This window comes from Lacerta agilis, chromosome 7, assembly GCF_009819535.1.
Source record: "Lacerta agilis isolate rLacAgi1 chromosome 7, rLacAgi1.pri, whole genome shotgun sequence".
NCBI classification, from domain to species: Eukaryota; Metazoa; Chordata; class Lepidosauria; order Squamata; family Lacertidae; genus Lacerta; species Lacerta agilis.
This window is the reverse complement of record NC_046318.1, coordinates 83,742,306-83,756,761: the sequence shown is the minus strand read 5'-3', so window position 1 is coordinate 83,756,761 and position 14,456 is coordinate 83,742,306. Positions and strand designations below refer to the sequence as shown.

At 47.4% G+C, this 14,456-nt stretch overlaps 2 protein-coding genes across 2 annotated transcripts in view; both read right to left on the bottom strand.

The window, feature by feature from the left end:
• Nucleotides 1-14,456, bottom strand: part of NAPRT (nicotinate phosphoribosyltransferase) — a 31,319-nt gene that overhangs the window by 14,989 nt on the left and 1,874 nt on the right. Inside the window, 6 exon segments of the mRNA XM_033155955.1 lie at nt 216-356; nt 2,953-3,146; nt 4,610-4,725; nt 5,650-5,780; nt 7,522-7,604; nt 8,442-8,569. Coding sequence (XP_033011846.1) covers nt 216-356; nt 2,953-3,146; nt 4,610-4,725; nt 5,650-5,780; nt 7,522-7,604; nt 8,442-8,569 — 793 coding nt within the window.
• Nucleotides 6,495-6,953, bottom strand: LOC117050342 (ubiquitin-like). Its single transcript, XM_033155953.1, has one exon. It carries the CDS (start codon nt 6,889-6,891, stop codon nt 6,502-6,504), a length of 390 nt encoding a protein of 129 aa, XP_033011844.1. The 5' UTR covers nt 6,892-6,953; the 3' UTR covers nt 6,495-6,501.

The following is a 14,456-nucleotide window of genomic DNA, read 5'->3' as shown; positions in this document are numbered from 1 at the left end:
GAAGGCCTGAGGTTCTCTACCCCTAAGCGTTGGCGGTGAAACGGGCCGCTGAGGAACAGGAGAAGCAAAAGAAATCTAGAGATGGACCGGAGTTTGGCTGGGATCAGGAATCAGGCCAGAGCCTTGACCAGCAGCCAGCAGCTCCGCAGTAACGTCTCCGTCTGGAAAGGTCAAATCTGGGGGGGGGACGCGAGGGGAAACAGCGGCACACTCACTGCTTGCTGCAGGTCCGAAACACTCGCCGTATCTCCACCGACTGCTTGGCCAGGTCCCCGCTGTCCAGGCGGACGCCAGTGGCTCGGTACCCCAGCTCGTTCAGCGCCAGGGCGACGGCACAGAAGTTCGGGATGCCGCTCCTGTGGGCAGGGAAGGGGTTGCGAGAAACCGTAAGGGGAGCCCAGAAACTGGGTGGGGCTCCTCCTCAGGTTGCACCGACGTTTGCCGTTCAGCTACACTGCACCTGAGCATGGAGGTTCCACTCGGCTATCACAAGCGGGGCCTGGAAGAAAATGTGGCATTGCGTCACCCGCTCATAAGTGGCGTGTCCCCAGTTCAGGGTTCAAACTGACCACACCCTCTTCCAGGATATTAGAAGCTGTTTGGGGCTGGGGCATTGCAGGGGGTTGGACTAGAAGACCCTCAATGTCCCTTCCAGCGATATAATTCTATGATTATAAACAGCGTATTCCCACCGTCCTTTTTTGCAACTGACACCCAACCCTCCACGGCTGCCAAGCGTGCCTTTGGACTTCTGCAGGTCTTGGGTTCAACCAAATTTGGAGAGAGCTCCCCTCTCATTTCTTAGTGCAGTGGCACCTTGGTTCTCAAACTTATTCCATTCGGGAGTCCGTTCCAAAAACAAAGCGTTCCAAAACCAAGGCGCGCTTTCCCAGAGAAAGTAATGCAAAACAGATGAATCCGTTCCAGACTTTTAAAAACAACCCCTTAAAAACAGCAATTTAACATGAATTTTACTCTCTAACGAGACCATTGATCCATAAAATGAAAGCAATAATCAATGTACTGTACTATAAAATAAATAAGACAGTATTGCAGATGATAAAAATTAAAATTATTTTTCTTCTTACCTACACCGATGAAAGTCATTGTTTGGGTGGGGGGCTTTTATCCATTTCCGCAGTCACACAATCAATCAATCAATCAATCAATCATAGCTGAACTGGGTTCCAAACAGTCACAAAAACAAACGAACCGAAAAAGCCTCAAAAACAAAAACGCAAAATAAATAGCAAAAACAAAAGCGCCAAACTGAATCCGTTGCGGAAGTCCATTTGACTTCTGAAATGTGTGAAAACCAAGGCGCAGCTTCTGATTGCTGCAGGCGCCCCGGAAACAATAGCCGACAGCAGCATCGGACGTTCCGCTTCTGAAAAACGTTCCAAAACCGGAACACTTATTTGCGGGTCTTTGGCGTTGGGAACCAAGGTGTTTGAGTACCAAAGCGTTTGAGAACCAAGGTACCACTGTTTTGCCTCCAGTCCTGTTGGCATGCACCAGCTGAGCTTGCTATTAGCAGGACACAATAGTGAATAATACCCTTTGGCAGGCCTCGTTTCCTCCTTTTCTCTCCCCTCTTTCGGCAGTCCGTAGTAAGACCATAGCAAGTGAAGGATGTGGATGGGGGGGGGGCATAAATCTAGCTCCCCCCCCCTGCAAAGCAGCTTCCTCCAGGGGCCACAGAGTAGAAAACAAAGTGCGTTCCAGAAAACCCATTAGCAATCCAATCACAAACAACAAGGATGGAAGGGAGGGAGTTGGGCAAAGGCTTGCCAAGGCACACCCCAGAGGTCTTTCTTTTCCTTTTTCCTTTTAGCTTAGCATTAAACTTATTCGCCGTTGCTTTCATTGAAAAACAAGGATGGAAGCATACAGCCACTTAGAAACTCTCCTGCAAGCTTAGCCCCAAGGCCAGAGGCAACATGGCCTCAACAGCTGCCATGGGGCACAGCCCCCCCAGGAAGCGGTCATAAAATCATAGGGTTGTAGAGTTGGATGGGACCCCCAAGGGTCTTCTAGCCCAACACCCTGCAATGCAGGAATCACTACTGAAGAATCCATTGTCCTCTGAAAGTTTTCTCCTAACGTTTAGCCGGAATCTCCTTTCTTGCAATATGAATCCATTGTTTTGGGTCCTACCTTCCGGAGCAGCAGAAAACAAGCTTGTTCCCGCTTCCATGGGACAGCAGCCCTTGAGATACTTGAAGCTGGCTCTCCTATCTCCTCTCAGTCTCCTTTTCCAGGCTAAACCTACCCGGCTCCTTCAACACCGTTCCTCATCAGGCTTGATTTCCAGACCCTTGATCCTCTCGGTTGCCCTCCTCCTCTCCCTGGTGGGTCGGATCTATCTCCCACTACGAATTTACAGTTACAGGTAGGTAGCCGTGTTGGTCTGCCATAGTCAAAACAAAATAAAATAAAAAATTCCTTCCAGTCACACCTTAGACACCAACTAAGTTTGTTCTTGGTATGAGCTTTCGTGTGCATGCACACGAAAGCTCATATCAAGAACAAACTTAGTTGGTGTCTAAGGTGCGACTGGAAGGAATTTTTTATTTTATTTTGTTACGAATTTACAATTCCACTTCGCCTTTGGGGGCACACCTGCTTGGCAGAAGGTACAGCTCTTAAATGTTTGGGAACAGTTAAGCAAAGCCCAGCGCAACCTCAGATCGTAAGCACTTGGCCTCAGAGCAGTGTGGTACAGTGGTTAGAGTGCCAGACCTGAGAAGAGACCAGGGTTCGAATCCCCACCCGGCCACGAAGCTCACTGTGTGTGGCCTTGGGGCTCAGTCCCTGCCTCTCAGCCTAACCTACCTCGCAGGGTCGTTGTGGGGATTAAACGAGGCGGGAAGCAAGAAACCTTGGAGGAAAAAAGGTGGGGTGTGGATGCACTAAAGAATAACGAATTTAAGTTTGGAGCGCAGAGCTTACTTCATCACGCAGAAGGTGTCCAGAAGACCCTGGAAGTTTTGTGGGAAGGTGATGGCGTAGGAGACGAAGGCAGCCAGCTCCCCACGGTTCACTGTCTCCAGCGGGGCTTGGAGCAGCTGGCAAACCCGGCTCAGCCATGTCTCCACTAAGGACAGAAAATCCACAGGCTCCTTTCCCTGTCGTGGGACCAGAGTCTACAGAGAGGAAAATAAGAGTTTTTTTTAAAAAATTTTTTTTTAGTATTTTCTACAGTAAACAACAAATAAACAACCAAAAGAACAAAGAACAATTAACAAAAAACAAAAAACACATCAAACACGTTAAAACAACAATAGAAATAACAAAAGAAAGATACATACCTAACAGGAACATAAAATAACTCCTTATTTGCTTCTACTTTCAAATCTTCTTTGGGGGGGACTTCCCCCGCTCTCTCGACTGCGTTCAATACTAATATACGTTGGTAACTTTGTAACTATTTTCTAAACATCCACCATTATTCTTATATACTTTAACATACTGGCTAATCATATATAATTCATTACTTAATCCACATAACCTTAAACATTTCTAAACATTCCTAAGCCATTTATAACATCACTTCATATACTATTTTATCTAACATCATCTAGCTAAAGCCAATTAGACAAACTGGTTCTGCTTCAAATATCTAATTTTTCACGATTTTTTAAATAGTCCTTAAATTTCTTCCAATCTTGTTGCACCTTCTCCTCCCTCTGGTCTCGGAGTCTCGCGGTCAGTTCAGCAAGTTCCATAAAGTCCATCAGCTTCATTTGCCATTCTTCCACTCTCGGGATCTCTTCACCTTTCCAGTTTCTTGCAAGTAAAACTCTAGCAGCTGTTGTGGCATACATAAAAAACACTCTATCCTGACTGGGTATCTCATAATTGGTCATGCTCAAAAGGAAGGCCTCTGGTTTCTTACTAAAAGTAATTTTCATTACTTTCTTAAGTTCATTATAAATCTTCTCCCAGAAAGCCTTAACCTTTGGGCACGTCCACCACATATGATAAAAGGTACCTTCCACAGTTTTACATTTCCAGCACATATTACTTGTGACATGATATATCTTAGCTAACTTCACTGGTGTCAAATACCATCTATATATCATTTTCATTATGTTCTCTTTCAGTGCATTACAGGCAGTAAATTTAATACCTTCCTTCCACAACTTCTCCCAGTCATCCATCATAATATTATGTCCAACATCTTTTGCCCAATCTATCATTGCAGATTTAACCATTTCATCTTTTGTATGCCACTCTAGCAACAAATTATACATCCTGGAAAGGTTTTTAGAGTTCGGTTCAATTAACTCTGTTTCCAGCTCAGAGAGGAAAAGAAGAGTTGTCACGATCCAGGCCGGGTTGGCGTCTTGGGATTCTGGACCGACCCCCCCCCCCCAGCGATCTCATTTGTGCATTTATTCCGTAAAACTTACGCACCGCTCAATAGTTTTTAAAAAGCAAAAAAACTCAGGTTTACGAAGAAGAGCAAACGGTAGATTTAGAAGCGAAAGCAGGAGAAGCAACTCTTTCGAGAAGATAAAATCAACAATAAGGCTAAAAAGAGGTGGAAACATTCTATATGCCTCTGCAACCTGTCTTCCCCACTGCCCCCCCCCAAAATACTAACCCGCGGGTTCACCTCAGCCAGCGAGGTGAAGGACAAGATGAAAGAATGAGCTACAGTTCCCCGCAGCGGAATCCCATAGAGCTTCCCGGCCAGGACGTTGCTGGTAAAATCGAACCCTGGAAGAGAAGGGACTCGTGTCAAGTGGGGGGGGGGGCTGGCTGCGTTGTGCGTGGGTGGTCCCCAGGACCCATTTCCACCAGGCCTCCAGGAGGAACCAAATCGGAAGTGAGCCTCCATGGGTAAGCATAGGCTATCTCGCTCTCAGCTGAAATCACACGAGTTAACTGCGCACAAGGTGCGGTCGCAGTGTACTGCTTTTGCCCATGTTACGAAGAAAGGAGGAAGGATGCGCTTGGGAAGGGAAAGTATTTTTCAGAACAGGTGCGGCCGGCGAGTCTTGAGGTACGGCTTGAAGGCTTTGGCCTCCTTTTTCAGGGCTGTTTATCCATATAAAATTTTGAGAATATAACTGCAAAAGGTCAGCAATATGCACAAAACAAAGGGGTGGGGGGACACCTAATTGTGACCGTAACTGTGAATGAGTGATGTTGTTTTCAGGGTTTTAAGGGGGAAGGATTAAAATCTCAGGAGAAGGAGGTAAAACTAAGGCTATTTTCTGCTCAGCTCAAGGGCTTCTGCAATGAGCACTGCCCCGAATCCATCACACCCCATATCCAAACCCAACTTAGGCCGTCCCTTCCTGCTGCAGGTCTCCACCTCCAATCTCCAAGCACCACTCCTTCCCTTACAGCAGAGGTGGAGACCCTGCGGCCCTTCTGACGTTTCTGGACTACTACAAATCCCATCATCCTTGACCACTAGCCACCTAAGTTGGAGCTGATGGGAGCTGGAGTCCAGCAACACCCAGAAGTCCCCAGATGTCTCCCAAACCGGGCTTACGAGCTCTTTGGATCCTTGAGATGTTGGTATGGGCAGCAAGGGCAAAACCCCAAAAGGAAGTCTCTGGTAACAGCAGCAAGGGCAAGGAAGGTGGTGCCGCCTAGTGGCCAGCGAAGGGTGAGTCACGAGTCAGAACCTACCCCCCACGTACGAATACTTGGATGCAGAGAGGCCCCCGTCCGGTCCCTGCGCACGGCGCAGCCCCATCTCCATGAGTTTCTTGTCCGGGCCTGCTATGAGCCGGAATCGGGCAGCATTCGTAGCGACGAGGCTGCAGGAAGAAAATTCGGGTTGAATATTAACCGATCCTTTTATTGCCTTCCAACACAGCAGAGGGTTTCCTTTTGCGCTGCTGGGATTTTTCTAGGAGCAATTCCTTCTTTGCTCTCGGGTGGAAGTGCACATTGGAAAGAGCGTTTAGGGAGAGCAGGACTCCCCAACATGGCGCCCTCCTGGATGCCTGCCAGAACACGACCCCCATCATCCCTGACCCACTGACCCTGCTGGCTGGGAGTGATGCGTACAGGAGTCCAGTAACATCTGCATGGCTGAGGAACACAAGTAAACATCTCTCTGCAGGTGGAAGGGGGGGGGAAACCTCCAAGAGGGAAAACATGACTGGCCTGTGTGTTCCATCCAGAAAACCTGTTTTCCTAACGTTCGGATGGACTAATATTTGAATGCGCCCTCCCTGATCTCCACACAGCCCCACAAAGATCCTCTATGCATCTCTAGAGAGACATTTGCGTCCAATTATTACACCTCCAGTCCTTCAAACAGCCCCTTACGCAAAAACACCCATTCCCCCCCTTCTTTTTTCTTGGTGCAATGGGAAGTTTTATTCTAACGGGCAAGAAACAGAAATGCCCAGACAGAACAGGTGGTAGCACATTTCAGCAAAGTAGCACAATACCCAGATTTTAGGGGGGACCGGGTGGGAGGGGGGAGAAGAGAGCCCCCATCGTGTGCACTCTCACTCTGCATCTCTCTGTCTACTTGACCTTCTTCTTTGGGCGCAGGTTGTTGTTGGTGTGGCCGCACTTTTTCTTGCGGCAGTTGACGGCACGGGGGTGCAGGCGGGCGCAACACTTGCGGCAAATCATCTTGCCGCAGTTGTATTTCTGGGCGAGCTGGCGGAGAGAGGGCTTGATGGTCCCCCCACGGAGACGAAGGACGAGGTGAAGAGTGGACTCTTTCTGGATGTTGTCGTCGGAGAGCGTGCGGCCGTCTTCCAGCTGCTTCCCCGCGAAGATCAGACGCTGCTGATCGGGAGGGATACCTTCCTTATCCTGGATGTTCGCCTTGACGTTCTCGATAGTGTCGCTGGGCTCCACCTCAAGGGTGATGGTCTTGCCCGTCAGGGTCTTCACAAAAATCTGCATCCTGGCAGTTGAGCGTCACCCTCCACCCGGCCCTCCTGCTCCTGCACCTTCTGCCTCGCCGAACGGAAAGAGAGAGAGCCCCATTCCTCCCTTTTCAAAGCTTTGGAAAGCCTGCTTCACCGGCTGCAAACCCCCACACAGAATTCACAACGATGTTGCAAACACTGGGCACGCGCAGCAATTTTTTAAATGTGCAGAAGCGTCAAGTGTTGCCCCCCCCCCCCCGTTCCGGAGATCTTTGTCCTCCGCTTTCAGGAAGCCAGTTCCCTGTTGTACTAACTTGAATGAGTTTTCTGTTTGTGGCTTCTTTGTTTGACTTTTTGCATTGCTTTCTTGTTGATTGGACTACCAATATAGAATTCTATACGTGGAATGGTTTGGTAGATTTGTGTGCGCCGTTTTTTGTGCTGCTGATTGTATACTGATTTACCCTGTAGGAATCTGGCAACCTGCCAAGCGGCCTCAAGGAGAATTTCCCGGCCACCCCATACCCCCAAGTCTAGAGTCCACAGGGGGTGATGTGCACCGATCGTAGTCTCAGAGCGACAGATCCTGCCGTCCAATGTTAAGCAAAACACAGAGGCCGGAAGGAAAGCAGGTCCTCCGGCTGCCCCCCCCCCACATCCTCACCTGGCGTAGTTGACTAAACACAGCAGGGTGGTCTCCAGAATCTGTATCACCAGCAAAGGACCCTTCACCTGCAGCACCGGCACCTGCAGGAAGGAATTCAGAAACACACCTGTACCACACAACTCCTTTGCAACCAATCAGGACCTGTCGTTTTTTGCTATGGGTTTTAGAGAACTCCATACAAGCCCGTGTCTTCTGCACCTGAAGGCTCCTTCAGGTGGAATTTTAAAAAGAAGCACCTTATGTTAAAAGTACTTAGGTTACAACGGGCAGAAATGCATACTTTTCCTCCTCCCCCCCCCAACTTTGAAGCAAAAAAATTATAATTGATATATAATCCCTCGTAAGCTCAAAGACAGCCAGAGTGCTTAGAGTGTCAGACTAGGACCTGGGAGACTAATTTCCCCACTCAGCCAGCTATGAAGCTCACTGGGAGGCCCTGGAGTCAGTCACTGCCTCTCAGAGTAGCCTACCTCACAGGGTTGTTGTGAGGAGTAAATGGGAGGTGGGGGAGAACATTGAGATCCTTGGAGGAAAAGGTGGCATATAAAGGTAAGAAATAATGAACAAACAAACAAACAAAAATATCTATGCAATTTGCAACATTATAAAAATATCATTTTTATAATAAAAAAAATCCACTTTTTAAAGCAACACAGATTGATTAGACAAGATGTTCTGAAATATGAATACAAACAAAAACAATTAGCACATAATAACCACAAGTTGACTAAAATAGGAAAATTCAGCAAAGACGACTGATCCCACCCCCCAGATGTGCAAACATGCATTTCCTGTCAGGTATGAAGATGCCTTTGTGAGCTTGTGTGTGCGACGCAAGAGGTTCTTGATGTGCGGCCCCAAACGCCTTTGTCCAATCAACACCTCACAGGTAGAAACTACTCCTTGGAAACACCCACCCTGGAGAAAACAACGGATCCCTCTGGAGCGGAGGAGACGGAAACTTCGGACGCATCCACCGTGCGCAGGTAATCGAAGAAAGCTTTCTCTGTGGTAGCGGGAAGGACGGATTCGAGATACTCGATGTCTGGAAAGGAAAGATCCACACCAGGAAACCGTGAGCGAAAGGGACAGTTTGAAGAAAAAGAGACGAAGGCCAGAAAAGTTGAAAGCGTTTTTAAAAAAACAAAACTAAACACCCTTTTGGCTTTCCCAGCTACCAATGCAACAGAAGCTGGCGTAAAGCAAGCTGGAGAAAACCCACGCCAGATCAAACCCTGTTCTGGAGCAAGGAGCTGGCCCAAGCCTATCAGAGGGGGGGAAAACTTGAGCCTATAAAATAAGAGCCTATAAAATAAAAATAAGAGATCCACTGACGCTACCTTTTCCCCGAGGTAGCATTTGACTGAGCTGAACAGAGTTAGGATGCGGCTTAGGACCTCCTTGCCCAATCCTGTCACATTTCCAGAAACCCGTACAGTCGTACCTTGGTTTTCGAACACCCTAGTTCTCAAACGTTTTGGCTCCCCAACGCCGCAAACCCGGTTTGCGAACTATTTTTGGAAGCCGGACGTCCGGCGGGGCTTCCGATTGTCTGCAAGAGCTTCCTGCAGCCAATCGGAAGCCGCGCTTTGGTTTCCGAACGTTTTGGAAGTCGAACGGACTTCCGGAACGGATTCTGTTTGACTTCCAAGGTACGGCTGTGTATTTTCTGGCTGAGTCCTATGTGAGTACACTAAATGGCAGACTTCCATCATCCTAAATCGGACGGGCAAGCAGCGTTGGCATGTCTGTCTGCAAGAACGGCAACCTACACAACCACGTGTCGCTTATCATTATCGGGAGTTCTACTCCGCCTGCCACCTCCGAGGGAATCTTGGAGGGCAGCAATGAGGACATGGACCTGGGCTGCCCATCTCTAGAAGGTTCTCCGAGGGGTGGTTCTCCTGGCGCAAATATTGCGAGCTTTTCACCGGGCGAAGGTGTTCCCATTCTCTTAGGCTTGTTGGTGTTGTTATGGTTGGGTTTTTAGAGGTGACGGTTTTGGCATTTGCCTTTTGGCTGTGAAGGAAAGGCTGCACTGTCCCTCTTTTTTAATTGACTGTTGTGGATGAACACTTTTAGCTGATTTGTACATTGTAATTTTGCATTATAGACCTCCTGCCAATTCTCTTCCGAGATTCTTTCACAGCAAAGAGCAGCAAAATGAACAAGCAGCTATACATGGGGACGAGTGTTTCGGAGGCCCTTCCTGACCTGTTTGGAAAAGCATAATGGTGAAATGAAACTGCGGACAGCATTATGAGATGGGAGCAGAGGGAGAAAAATGATGAAGTAATTTGTATTGGAGAGATTTCTGTAATAGATGAGAGTCTGATATATGAACCTGGAGGTGTGGGTCAGAAGCCAGTTTATGAAGAAATGTAATTATTATTATTATTATTATTATTATTATTATTCTATTATTATTATTCTATTATTAGTTTTCAATTACAATAATCCAATAATAGCCTCATTATAACAATGCCAAATTATATTACAATTACTAATACCAATCATTCAGGGGCCAAATTATAAAATTTAGGTGGCCCACCCATGTGCTAGTACTGATGGTTTGACGATTTACTTTATTTCTGCATTCCAAAATCTTATTATGTAATTTCAATTACACTCCAGTCAAAATAACAATCCCTTACACAACAACTGCAATATTAACAACTCCCATTCGCATTGACACATTAAATGATTTCAGCAATGTAGTTATTTGATTTGAAGTCAAATTGTGAAATTTTAGAAATTTAATCAAAAATGATAATGCAAAAAACCATGGGGATGAGTGCTCTCAGACGCACAAAAAAAACCCACCAACAACACTCAATACATAAATACTTCCAGAAGGTCTGTGTTTACCAGGCCTTCATTGTTTTTTTCCATCTGTTCTGTTTGCAAAACCCAGCCTCATTATTTCTACTCGTCCATGGCCCTGGGCTTTGTTAACATCGTCCAGTCAACAACAGCCCAAACCACAAAGGAAAGAAACTCGTGCTGGGATGTGACGCAACCAGCAGAAGGACAAATCACACACCTGGGAGCTACCGTATTTTTTGCTCCATAGGGCGCACCTTGTTTTTAGAGGAGGGAACAAGAAAAAAAATATTTTTCTGGTTTTCCTCTTCTAAAAGCCCTGTTTTTTTGAGGATCGGCTAAAAGTTTTGCAGCTTTTTTGCAAAGGGAAAAGCCCTGTTTTTTTGAGGATCAGCTAAAAGTTTTGCAGCTTTTTTTGCAAAGGGAGAAAAACACAGAGGGAAAGCCCCATTTTTATGGGGTTCAACTCACATTTCTGCAGCTTCTAAAGGGAGCCTTTTCTACAGTTTCCTGCAGACAGATAATCTAATCAGCCAGTCCCATGTCGCTGGGGAAACAAACAACCTCCCTCTGCAGTACATTCAACAATGGAGGGCGGGGCTGAAAGGGAGCCAGGACTCTTATCTCTCTCCCGATCTCTTGCTGAGCAGGGTCCTTTCAACACTCCCTTTTCTCTTTGTAAAATAAAAAGCATGATCCTCTTTTGGCCCCTGGGCAATTCGGCTCCAGGGACCACCATTCGCTCCATAAGACGCACAGATATTTCCCCTTACTTTTTAGGAGGAAAAAGTGCGTCTTATGAAGCGAAAAATACGGTATTTGGATGCAAAGCAGTCGACAAAATGAAGTAGTGAACATGAAGCTGTGAGCGGGGATGAAGATTTGGGGGAATCAGGACAGGCAGAAGAAAGCACTGCTTGCAGCACAGAGTTAAACTGCGGAATTCCCTCCTGCAGGAGGCACAGAGGCCACCAACCTAAATGGCTTTAAAAAAAGGATTGGACCAATTCATGGAGAAGGAGAGGGCTATCGATGGCTGCTTAGCCAGGATGGCTCTGCTCAGCCTCCACAGTTGGAGCCAGCGATGCTTCTGAATACCCGTTGCTGGAAACCGCAGGTGGGGAGAGATGCTCTCGCGCTCGGGTACCGCTTGCAGGTTTCCCGCAGGCATTTGGTTGGCCACTGTGAGAGCAGGATGCTGGCCTAGGTGGGCCGCCGGCCTGACTTAGCAGGCTCTTCTGATGTTCTTGTGAACCAGGAAGACGTCTCCGTGTAACGTGGAGGAGCCACATGGGCATGTATCCCACCTGCTTTTCACAATACCACAAGGACACATATCCCGAAGGGGGGGCACATCACCTCTCTAGCAGGGTCAGCCACCTTTTTCAGCCGTGGGCCGGTCCACGGTCCCTCAGACCTTTGGTGGGGGGGGGGGCTGGGACTTTATTTTGGAAAAAAAATATGAATGACTTCCTATGCCCCACAATAACCCAGAAGTGCGTTTTAAATAAAAGCACACATTCTACTCATGTAAAAACACCAGGCAAGGCCCCACAAATACCCAGAGGTGCATTTTAAATAAAGGACACATTCTACTCATGTAAAAACACGCTGATTCCCGGAACGTCCGCGGGCTGGATTTAGAAGTTGATTGGGGTGGATCTGGCCCCCGGGCCTTAGTTTACCTACCCGTGGACTAATGCAGGGGTGCCCAAACTTTTTCAAGAAGGCCAGATTTGATGAAGTGAACGTGTGACAAAAAGTTGTTGAGCTTTTTTTTAAAGGATTTTACCACAGAAGAAGAAAAGAGTTTGGATTTGATACCCTGCTTATCACTACCCAAAGGAGTCTCAAAGCGGCTACATTCTCCTTTCCCTTCCTCCCCCACAACAAACACTCTGTGAGGTGAGTGGGGCTGAGAGACTTCAGAGAAGTGTGACTAGCCCAGGTCACCCAGCAGCTGCATGTGGAGGAGCGGAGACGCGAACCCGGTTCACCAGATTACGAGTCCACCGCTCTTAACCACTACACCACACTTGTCTCAGGGCTGGATTAAACCAACCAGCGGGCCTTAGGCCCCCAAAACAAACTTGGGTCATGCCTGGGCTAGAGCCACAGGCTGACAACGAGGACTCTGGCACCAAGCTACATGGACAGAGTCACTGGCGAAACAACATCTGTGCAGGGAGTACATTGCAGGGGGCTGGACTAGATGACCCGTCGGTCCCTTCCAACTTTAAGATTCTATGATTGAACAACAACAATTTCATTTTTAAAAAATTATATATGCCCCACTCATCTTTCTGGGTTGCCCCAGCCACTCTGAGTTGTTTGTTTCCCACACACATAAAAAAATAATCTAAAACATCTAATAAAACATAAAATATTAAAAACAAAACATGAAGAGGGTTTTTTGATGCCTGACCAGCTGGCAGGAAGGACCACAAACAAACAGAAAAGATATATACAGTGGTACCTCGGGTTAAGAACTTAATTCGTTTTCCGGAGGTCTGTTCTTAACCTGAAACTGTTCTTAACCCGAAGCACCACTTTAGCTAATGGGACCTCCCGCTGCCATTGCGCCACCAGAGCACGATTTCTGTTCTTAACCTGAAGCATTATTTCTGGGTTAGCGGGATCTGTAACCTGAAGCGTCTGTAACCCAAGGTACCACTGTAAAGCATATAAATAAATGAGTGTGGTTGGTTGGGGGAGAAAATCTGTTTAAGATAATACACAGAAAAAACTGATACTGGACTAGTCTAGAAGCAAAGCCCGAGATACTACTTTCAAAGAGAGATAATTTGCTGGTGTTATTAGATGAAGGGGTTATCAGGATTTTAACTCGGTCCACAAGCTGTGGCAGAGACAGATAATTGGTTAGGTGTCCCAGGAGATAAAGTAAAGCATAATTGTGTCAAACACAAACAGCCTTCGCTGCATAGCTGGACTCATTCCTGTCTCCCACGCCCAAATTTCAGCCAAGCACAGCCTCTTCTCCTCTCTTATCCCTTGCCGTCTCCGTTCCCAGTTCCAAGTTATGGAAACTTATAGAGAGCAGGTTCTTTCTCCCCTGCTGATCAAAGGTTAGCAGGGAAAGATGCCAGCAGCCCTCGGGAAACCCAACGACATCAGGAAATAACTGCAAAGCCCAGGGAAATGCATTTATACTCTGGCAAAGTAAATGTTTTCACTTAGCACATGTCTGGTGTCTGCCAAATGGGAAAATGTCAGCCACGATTGAAAAAGAGCTGGAGAGGAAAGCGGGGGGTGGGGGGGGGGGAAGAGAGAGAGAGATCAGGGCCACAGTGGTCACATGCTCTGCTTCCACAGTGGGGGGCAGCAATGCTTCGGCAGGAAACCACAGCAAATTAGATTTGCTCTTGTGCTCAAATCCTGTTTGCGGCTTTCCCATAACGGCATCTGGTTGGCCACTATGAGAGCAGGATGCTGGACTGGCTGGGCCATTGGCGTGATCCTGCAGGCTCTTATGTCCTCCCTCCACTCCCCCCCCCCCCAATTCCTCTGTCATTTTTCTCGTATCAAATTTTAGATTGTATCTTCCTCAGGGCAGGGACTTACCATCGTGCACCAGGCACTAAATAAATACCTTCACCTAAAGGTAAGGGACCCCTGACCTGTTAAGTCCAGTCGCGGACGACTCTGGGTTGCGGCGCTCATCTCGCTTTATTGGCCGGGGGAGCCGCCGTTTGTCCGCAGACAGCTTCCGGGTCATGTGGCCAGCATGACAAAGCCGCTTCTGGAGAACCAGAGCAGCGCACGGAAACGTCGTTTACCTTCCCACTAGAGTGGTACCTATTATCTACTTGCACTTTGACGTGCTTTCGAACTGCTAGGTTGGCAGGAGCAGGGACCGAGCAACGGGAGCTCACCCCGTCATGGGGATTCAAACCGCCAACCTTCTGATCAGCAAGCCCTAGGCTCTGTGATTTAGACCACGGCACCACCCTTCACCTAGACTTTAATAACAACAACAACAACAATAATAATACAATTTGTTATTTATATGCCTCCCATCAGACTGGCCCCAGCAAATTAAAAAATTCTGCATGCATTCTGACCTCTTTTGCAAGATGTGCTGTGAAAAC

What these genes read in the sequence shown, in the direction of transcription:
- LOC117050342 (XM_033155953.1), bottom strand. Translation starts at nt 6,891, where the DNA reads ATGCAGATTTTTGTGAAGACCCTGACGGGCAAGACCATCACCCTTGAG.